At 38.9% G+C, this 10,203-nt stretch overlaps 1 protein-coding gene across 3 annotated transcripts in view; it reads left to right on the plus strand.

Moving 5' to 3' along the window:
• LOC119479879 (dehydrogenase/reductase SDR family member 7C-A-like) overlaps positions 1–3,573 on the plus strand; it is a 9,554-nt gene extending 5,981 nt beyond the window's left edge. For all 3 annotated transcript variants that reach the window (XM_037755852.1, XM_037755854.1, XM_037755853.1), the window contains 4 exons: positions 1,308–1,518; positions 1,625–1,717; positions 2,221–2,391; positions 2,892–3,573. In XM_037755852.1, coding sequence (XP_037611780.1) covers positions 1,308–1,518; positions 1,625–1,717; positions 2,221–2,391; positions 2,892–3,100 — 684 coding nt within the window. In that variant the 3' untranslated portion in view covers positions 3,101–3,573. The remainder of the gene's footprint in view (positions 1–1,307; positions 1,519–1,624; positions 1,718–2,220; positions 2,392–2,891) is intronic.
• The last annotated feature ends 6,630 nt before the right edge of the window (positions 3,574–10,203 follow it).

A 10,203-nucleotide genomic window follows, 5' to 3' on the forward strand; every position in this document is an offset into this window, starting at 1 on the left:
TGTCAACACAATAGCAGGATATCCTGACTGACAGCATGCTGTCCCACATGTATCTTCTATACACAGGACAGACCAGATGTGTCTATATGGAAAAAGCACATCAATAGATAAAAAACATCATCTAGTTATCAGCAAACATATCAACTCGTCCAATCGTTACTGTTGAGATTGTTTTCCTTTGGCTCATCATTGACTGGAGGTCATAGCTCACTAGCCTGTGTTGTTCCCACTGTAACATCTATAGTAAATGTGCTTCACTCCAGTGTATTGCTAAAATCAACAATATGTGCTGTATCTGTGAGATCTTTTTTTTTTTAAGCATATAAAGACATTTTGATGTTATAATGGCACATTTGTCTTGTTATTACTAGAATACCCATGTGATTCAGTTCACAACACCTCACTTTATCTTGCTATATGAAGAAACTTTGGCGTTATTACACAATGTGCCTTGTTAAGACAAGAAACATAAAAATATATATTGTTATGAGGCATTTTAAGCCTTTATTAGAAAGTAGACAGTAGAAAGATGACAGGAAATGAGGGGAGAGAGATAGAAATAATATGCAACAAAGCACATAGATTCTACAAAGGTTTTAGTAAAGATAGGACCAGGTGGACTCTCCATTTGGCTACTTAGATACACAAAGTGTGCCAAATAGGTTTTCTACCTCTTGAAAGGGAATCTGGCTCTAAAATACTCCTGATATCCACTACAGGAGGCTATGTGCACACAGTGGAGCCTTTGGCCATGACATTTACCCTGTGCATCATCACATTCTACCATTATTATAATAATGAAATATGATCAAGTAAAACTTAGATAATAACAAATAAGATCAATAACAATGTAAATAAGACAACAAAAAAGAATCCAAAGTCAAGTATGTACATTCAATATAAAAATATTATAAAGTAAAAATACAATTTCTTGTGCGTTGATTTTGTAAATAAATATTAAAATCATTGCCAAACAAACATTGTTTGGACAAAATTCACTTGAGTGTTGTTTTAGTCGCGTTAAGGCCTCGTCTTTTAGAAACTATTCGGAAAAAAGACCACCACAGCATTTAGTGGAGTTTTTAAAGGCAGAGTTTTAACACACAGCTCAGTACCGGTACCAGGTTCGTCGGGTAAAAGAGATTAAAAGGAAATAATTTAAGAAGCTCCTTAAAATGCTCTCATTCTTATAAGAAACTAAGCAAATATGTTTTGTCATGGTGGCAGCAACACACCAGTCAGGTTGATGCTCGATGAACAGAACATATTAGCGTATAGCAAAGTAATCCAGTCCTGTGTCTTCATAGACGTTTGCCCCAAAGCTGGTGATCGTGGACTTCAGTGATATGGACAGCATGGAGGACGTGGTGTCGGAGGTGGTGGAGTGTTATGGCTGTGTGGACGTGTTGATCTGTAACAGCAGCATGAAGCTGAAGGCCCCGGTGCAAAGTGTCTCCCTAGAAGTGGACAGAAATATTATGGACATTAACTACTTCGGCCCCAGCACTCTGGCCAAAGGTGAGCTGGACATTCCTGAGAAAATCATCACCAAATAGAATACCACTACTATTTTTTTTAATCTTTTTTTTAATCTAAATGCTAACATGTTCAAATAATGTGGCAGGTGTTCTTCCAACAATGATCTCAAGAAGATCGGGGCACATTGTGCTGGTCAACAGCATCCAGGGAAGACTGGCTGTCCCATTCAGAAGTTCATGTGAGTTGTCAACAAAACTTCATCAGGAAATTGATATTTGCACACCGTCCTCTAGCCGTTAGACTTGGGTAGTAGCCAAAAACTATATTCAAGTAGAACTACTGTTATAGTTTTTGATGAAACTGTTTCAGAGAGGTGTTGACTCAACTGGATGTAGTTTGTAGTGCTGTTGAACTGTATTGCATTTTACTGACAGGTGTTTCCATTATTTTGTCCACCCAATGTATATCAATGAGGGTGGACTAAATAACAGAAACAATTCTCTGAACTCAACATTATAACACACACATATAAATGAAATAGTACCAACCTACTGAGGTTCAAACGTGTGTTCTCACAGTGTGATGCAACACAAGTCTTCATGTGACAGGACAGGAGACGATTAAAGTACTGTATGCCCTCTGCAATGTGTGGAATGAGACATCTTGATAACTGTGTCACATCTCTTTTGTGTGTGTATGTGTACAAGAGTTAATATAATTGTGTGTGTCGGCACCTGTCAGATGCGGCATCTAAGCATGCGGCGCAGGCCTTCTTCGACTGCCTGCGGGCTGAAGTGGAGGAGTACGGGATAGTCGTCAGCACCATCAGTCATACCTTTATCAACGCCACCGAGGCGCCACCGCCACCGCCTGAGGAGGAGCCTGCCCCTAAACCAAATGCCCTGGCTGCATGTGAGTAACAGAACCGGTATGGAGGTGAAAGGGGTAATGATGATCATTCCAAAGTTGTTTCAGTGCATGGGAAATAGATAGGAATGTTTGGAATATCCATTTTTTTAAGTACATAGACAAATCTTAAAACGGCAGCGGGTAGAATTGGAGCAAATATGATTACAAAAAAAATATTTTTATAAAACATCACTATATCCTGTCAGTAGTGCATGAGACAGGTAATTTGAAAATAACCGCCCACCAGCCGGAGCACAGCCAATAGGAACGCTCTCTCTTGAAGGCCAATCACAGGTCTGAAATGACCTGTGATTGGCCAAAGTCTGCCGTCACGGGCTAGATATTTTAAAGCCTATAAACAGAGCCATGATGAGGTGCAGAGGTCTAGTTTTCACTCAGAACACTTGAATTACAATATGCTGAAAGGTTATTATGGAATTTCTGCCCAATGATGCCAAAAATCTGCTGCCTACTGCAGCTTTAATGTATCTGTTCTTCCACAGTTATCGCCAGCCAGTTGACCCATGGCGTGCGCCCGTCAGTCCTGGCCAATGAGATTATGCAAACGGTGAACAGGAAGAGGAAGGAGGTCGTGCTGGCCCACCCCATCCCCAGGGTGGCACTGTACCTTCGCTCCCTCTTCCCCTACTTCCTCTTTGCTGTGCTGGCTGCTGGAGTGAAGGACTCGGCCCTGGCTGAGCAGATGCAGTAGGAGGGAATCTGAAATGGAATCATAAAGAGATGTGAAACAAAGCAAGGATTGTTTGGTAGATAAATGGTAGATAGTATGTGCTTGGCACAAGGCTGGATCACCAACTGGGCGAAGCGGGCAACTGCCCCAGAGGCCCAGTCCCAGGGCCCCAGTCCCCTGCCCTTCAGGTTTATCATATGGCAATTAGCTTGTGCTAATATAATTTAGTTACAATCCTTCAGATTTTCATGAAATCAAACCTTGTTTTTTGCACTATTTGTGGTCTGACACATTTACATTGTGTAATGACCTCTCGATATAGTTTTTATTGTTAATGGTGGAGTCTGCCATTGCGAAACAATGCATGCGTGCATGTGATCCAGCACTACTGCTTGTACTTGTATCTCTTTTATCTGATATAAATTTTAACTATTAGCTTCTCCGACCACTGTATCAGATCAAAGAGCAGATCAAATAAATGTAACGAATACTCATCTTGCATTTTGCCTTGTCTGCACTGTAAGTGTTTCACTTGACCAGAATTACAGATTGATGTAATGTACTGTATGCACAGAAATACAGGACACGTTCACTGTGAGTTTACAGATGGAAACGGCTGCAAAGATGCATATTAAAGCAGAGATATGAACCTCTAACCCTGTGATTGGGGTGAGTAAAAGATGCAGTGGTGCAATGCAACTTTCATTCATTTACTCAAGTACTAGTCTGTACTTCAAGCTGAAGTAGGCAAGATTGGACCAAATATGATTCAAAAAAGTTATTTTTATAAAACGGTCGCTATATCCTGACAGTAGTACATGAGACAGGTAACCTGAAAAAAATCATGTTCCTCTGTGTCCTCCGGTGCTCCTAACAGCATCTGCAAGATTTCACAGACCGGAGGAAAACAACCAATCAGAGCTGATCTGGAGTCTGCTGTCCAGCTGCTGTCTATGAGAGCCGGCTGTCAATCACTCGTGAACTCCGACCAAACGGTCAAACTAGGCAGCGCTGATCAAATATGAATCAATATTCTGTTACTGTAATGTCTATTTCTCTCCTCAGATGTTCTCAGAATCATCTGGTAGTGCACTGTTTAGCTGTAAAATGAGAAAGTTTGTGATGCCGCCGCTGGTGAAGGAACACCAAGTTCTGGTCACATGACTGGAACACAGCAAATAGGAACGCTCTCTCTAAGGTCATAAGGATTTGATTTCTTTTCATTCATTCATTCATTCAACCTTTATTTAAATCTTGAGGAATCATTGAGGGCATGCCCCCCTTTTCAATGATGTCGAGAGTACAGTAAAAATATAAATACACACAGAACATAATTAACGAATCACAAGAAGCAATCAGCCAGACGACAATAGAACGATGTTAAAAACAGTTACGTTCAAGAGTGGAGTAGTTTCTAATCACGGATTTAAAATCTCCTTGAGGTACAAATGCGTGTAACTTTAATGTGTTTTGTAAACTGTTCCAAGTTTTTGCAGCACAAACGACAAAAGCAGTTTCCCCAAGTTCAGTGTTTAGTGCATGTGGGACTTCAAGCTTTAGCCGATCACTTGAACGAGTTGAGTATTGACTATGACCAATTTAATAAGGATGTGATGTATGAAGGCAAGTTGCCATTAAGGGCTTTATAAATAAATAAAAACCAATGCCTATCACATCTTACTGCTAGAGATGCCTACTCAACCTTTTCAAACAAGATGCTGCAATCTTGGAAGCAACTGAGTTACTAATTGTGGAATGTATCTGAGTTGATGTGGTCTGAATTACCGTCTTAAAGAAAAAGATGATCTAAATTCAAAACTCATTCAAAAATTTCAAAATTGAAACCCTCTTGAAATCATTTAGATGCTTTTCAAAGTATAATATTGTAATTTATTTGTATTCACATTTCAACATTGTAGTTGAATTTCTTATTCTAATTCTACTATAGTGTATATATTCTGTGTAATTCACACTCGAGTGAAGCCATAGAATGATTTTAATTTGTGAATGTGTTTCTCGGTACGTCCTCTAGGTGGTAGCAACACGTAGTTTATGATCCCGTCTGGCTTGTGATGCTGAGGAGATCAGTCCCTGCAGACCTCCCCTCACTATCAGTTGTTAATGTGGGGCGAAGGGTCTTCTGTTTTGAAATATTAATCAACTCTTTATTTGTCAAAAATGAAATAACTGAACATTTGTGAATACTATACATTGGATCCTCGAATGTTCCGATAATTGCTCAATTATCGCAATGACAAATAATAAAAACAAAAAAAGTGAAATAATATAAAAGACCATCAGGCAGCTATGACGTTCACACAGATGCAATACGTCCAATGACATGATGTCACTCAGATTTATTGCACTCATCACTTCAGGGCTGCAGGACAGGAGCTGCTGCCTGCTGGTATTATCCTGTAGGGATTACATTAGTGGGATCAATGCTGCTCCACATGCTCGGACTATTTGGTGATGTATAAAATAAACATTTTTGGGTTGATTCATGTCACATTATATCAGAACAAAAAAAATGTCACTGTTCTGTGATGTAAATGGGGGAGTAAATTCAAAGGGGCCGAGCCAAGCAGGGGGTTGGGGGGGTGCATCAAGTCCAGCTGGTATGCGTGAGTGTGTCCTCCAGGTCACTCTCCTCTGGGGAGTTCAGCATCTTTTGTCTCCATGGGACCGGCGGACAGGAATATGTCTGTAACGTTCACATGAATAAATGCACCTCTGTGACATTTCCACCTGTCAAACAGGAAGGATTTCATCGGAGCACTCAGCTGGACTCTGCAAATTGGCGTTTTGATCCAACACATTTACATGTGTCACACTAGCTCTGCCTGATCATGTATGTTTCATCGCATGCAATAGAGGTCAGCAGCCCCCACATATGAATAATTGTTAAACAAGAGTTTGTGGAGCGATGGAGAGCATGTTGTATCATATCAGCCATGAAATTGTCATCTCTGCTTTAAGGTAAATCAAAACAGAAATGCATCGAGGTGTGCAGTAATGATCTAATAGTTCCTCTCAATCATCTATCTGGGCTCTCTGGTGAGCATTATGTTGATAAGGGCCCTAATACAGCAGAGACGACTGTCCTGAAGCCATATCCAAGAGTGATGCATCCTGAATGCGAGGCATGACTTATAAATGAGAATCACCTCACAGGGACGTCCTCTGCTCAGAAATGGTCTTTCCATGAGCGAGGTGATCACCCTTATCAATTTTTAAAGCTCAGGTTATTGACACTAACCTGACTTATGGAGGTTATGCAGAGGCCACGGTAATGATTCCCTAAGCTTTCATATACAACACCAGAGGGGCTGGCTCTTATACGTTCAAATATTGGTTGATAGCGGACATTATTGCTCCAATGAGTATTAAGGTAATGTCTAAACACAGTGGGGTTCTCTTTGTCCATCTGTTGTTGCTGCATATATTTGTATTCTGCCATATGGTGTAACTGTAAAGAGAGACATATAAACATACAGTAAGTGTGTCCAAAAACGACTAAAAGCAATAATGGAGGTTCCTTCATTACCACAACTATACTAAAAATAACTTCAACAATTACATCAAATTCTGTCTCTATTTTTGTAATTGTTCACAATGATTGTCTTGCAAATAAATAGTTCTTGTAAACACAACTGGCCTGAGGCATAAATGAAATATGATTTAGCCCCTACAGCATCACCCAGGCAAGCATGAAGAAGAATAAAAAAGGAATTACTTGTGCATATCTATGTATATGATTCTCAATTAATCCTTCATTTCACTAATAATAAATATAAACATATATAATTAAGCTTTGTATTAACTCATTCCACACAATAATGCTAGTAAAAATGTGAATTATTTTCTTTTTGTTGTGTATTTTTCTGTCATAATTATTTATTAACCTCTTTTACCGGCCGAAGCTGGTACCCGGTCCGTCTGATCTGTGTGAACTGCCTTTAAAAACTTCATAAAATGCTGTGGTGGTCTATTTTTCTGAATAGTTTCTAAAAGGCGAGGCCTTAACACAACTAAAACAACACTCCAAGTTTTTAATTATTTTATTCAAACAATGTTTGTTTGATAATGATTTCAATATTTTAGTTACAAAATCAACGCACGAGAATTCTGTTTTTACTTTATAATATTTTTGACCGTTTTTATATTGAATACTTGACTTTGGATTATTTTTTGTTATCTTATTTATATTGTTATTAATCTTATTTGTTATTATTAATTATTAAGTTTTACTTGATCATATTTAATTGTCATTTATATTTAATTTAGACAGAAAAAGGTTGCGTGTGTGAGCGTGTGCTCATTTGTAAATAATAGTAATAATCCAAAATTAAAACCCCGTACTTTATTCATTCATGGAGCTCTGCAAGTCACTGCATGTTCTACAACACTGTCCTGCACATATTTCAGAATTAAAGCCCCGTGTTAACAAATGAAGGAATTCTGTCCACAGGAAAAAAACAACAAAAAAACACTTGTTTTGAAACAGAAGTAGGAAGTGTTGAGTTAAAAATGAATCTTTACTTTTTTTCATGTTTGTGACGTATTCTACAGATGTCTAGACATTAAAACTGTAGTAATGTTGTTGGTATGATGTCAATATACGGTCAAAAGATCACTTTAACTGTCTGTTGTTGCGGTGAACCGCTTGGCTCGGGGTAAAAATAGGCGAGATCTTGAATCTAGAGGAGACGCAGCCGAGCTGCTCATGCGCGGCTGTGCGGCTGCTCTAACCTGTTAACATGGCCGCTGAAATAAAAAAACAACAGGTTCCTGCTGCTGACGTTCCCTGTGTGGCCCGGGCTTAAAGCAGCTGAAAAGTTGGATATTTCCCTCAGGAGTTGGTGGAGACCAAAACAGAGTTAAAAGCAAAGTGAATATTGGCCTTACGTTCATCAAGTGGCCAGAAAAACAAATCCAAATGAATGATGCTCTGGTCATACCGGACGTGTGCATAGGCAACTGTTTGCTAACACATTTTCAGCAACAACTTTATACATAACAATACGTCACTGTTGTGTTTATGGATTGCTCTGCTGCCCTCAAGTGAAGTCAAGAAACAAATTTAGTGATTTAATAAAGAAGACTAAAGAGGACAGTCTGCAATGTCCTCCAACTTTGGCGTTTGTCTTTTGGATCACGTCCAGTATGCGCATGCATCATTTCCTGTCATTTCCTGGAAATGTGGTCTCCGCCAGTGACAAAGAAAACTACAACATGAGAGGCAATTACAGAATGCAAATACATTGAATAGGTGTTTCTGAAAAAACCCGTCAGAAATTAGGTGGATGGGACACGCTGCTTTTCAGAGAAACCTCAAACGATTATGATTTCAGTTAACAATACAGGTCTTCAAACCAACACTAGAACTGATCGACTGGGTTCAAGCACATCTAAGATACTATTTGCACTATATGTAGAAAATAGATTTGTAAATACAATTTATAATGACACCAAATTGTTACCTGTTTCATGATGTTCTACCATTGATCCCTTTATGGATATTTAATTTGACAATATCTGCTGATTTGATTGCTGTGTTAACAGTCAGGCATTTTTAAGAAGAAAGAGACATATATTATATCATATATCATATTCACCCACTATGTTATTTTCAAATATTGGATTCTGAAGAAGCTTTTTTCCACACTCAAGTAGAAGAATTTGGACAGACACCACCTTTCAACCAGAACACACTATACAGGATTAAAATACTCTTTCAAAGTCTAATCTTAGCATCACGTCATCTTGAGAAGGGGATTTCTTTAGTCATAGAAGTCTTGCTAATCCCTCAGTCTTGTTTGGTTTTAAGATTACACATATTTAATCTTAAAGGGAAAGTTTGCCTTAATCTCTTATAAATCCCAGCAGGCATTGCTTCTCACATATCCTTCACTTTCTCACAGACACGCAACCGTCTCCGAAAGAATAGGACCGCACCGCCAGTTACAGATTAGAGACTTTTAACGTCGGTTTTCATAATCCTTCAATTTCCTTGCTTTTGGACAGAACGGTATTATAATGTTTCTCATGACCCTCAAATCAAGAGGGACCACAGATATAATTATGTTGCCGGCGGATGTCGGAGAGAGATTTAAGTTAGGGGAAATTTGAGGGAATAAGCGTTACAGTTGGCGAGGCCAAATCCTTTATGTGCAAATGTAATAAAAGCCAAATTGAAGCATGAATCCTCGTACTGAAAAAAAGAAGTGGGTTAATTTGACAGAGTGCGGAGTTTAATTGTTTCTTTTTGGCGTTTGATTTTGACCAGCAGGAACAGCTCTTTGTTAGAATGTCAGTATGTCAGTGTGTCAGACCCCTTTATATGATCGACTGGGTCTAACTGGAGATGTTAATAAAGTTCTCTCTATGATCGTCTGCCTATTATCAGTCAGTGTATGGGTGGTAACTCAATGTTCAATGTCAGGCGCTGTTGGCTTTATTTGCCGCCTTATAAATAACAAATCTTACCGTTAGATTACACACACAAATAACTTTAAGCTATATGTTATTTTATTATCCATTGACAAGAAGTATGCAATCTTGGCCTGTTACTATGAAGCATTGAGGACCTGGTTTTTACAGGAGGATGATTGTTACAGTAGTTTTGTGAATATGTGATACGTTAACTCAAAGACTGGATGGGATTAGGCCTCGTTTTCCACATAGAGAGACGAAGTTCCCGCCCCCTCCGGTGGACCACCATGGGACCTTATTTCAGAAAAAATATGAACGGTAGTCAATGGAGAGAGATAAATATTTTGAATATTTTATTTTATCCCGTTTGAATTTGCTCCATGAATCACAATATGATGTTTGTACATTTAAACATAATCTTGTAATTCCAGAAAGTGTCAGTTTGTTGTAAAACTGTTGAAGTATCAGACTGTGAGAATACGTCATTAGAAAGACGACACATCCTACAGTGTGGTAGTGACGTCTCTCTCTCTGAAGCTACGATGTCTGTGTGTTTCCTACTGGGATGACCTCACACCAGCAACACGTCTGATCCTTCTTTCTCTTCCCGGCTGATAAAAGACCAGGAGTCACTGGATGCCCAAATAAATACATTTAATTTGACACACACATCTATTCCAACCAAATGC

The sequence above is a fragment of the Sebastes umbrosus genome, chromosome 20 (genome assembly GCF_015220745.1).
Source record: "Sebastes umbrosus isolate fSebUmb1 chromosome 20, fSebUmb1.pri, whole genome shotgun sequence".
Lineage (NCBI taxonomy): Eukaryota > Metazoa > Chordata > Actinopteri > Perciformes > Sebastidae > Sebastes > Sebastes umbrosus.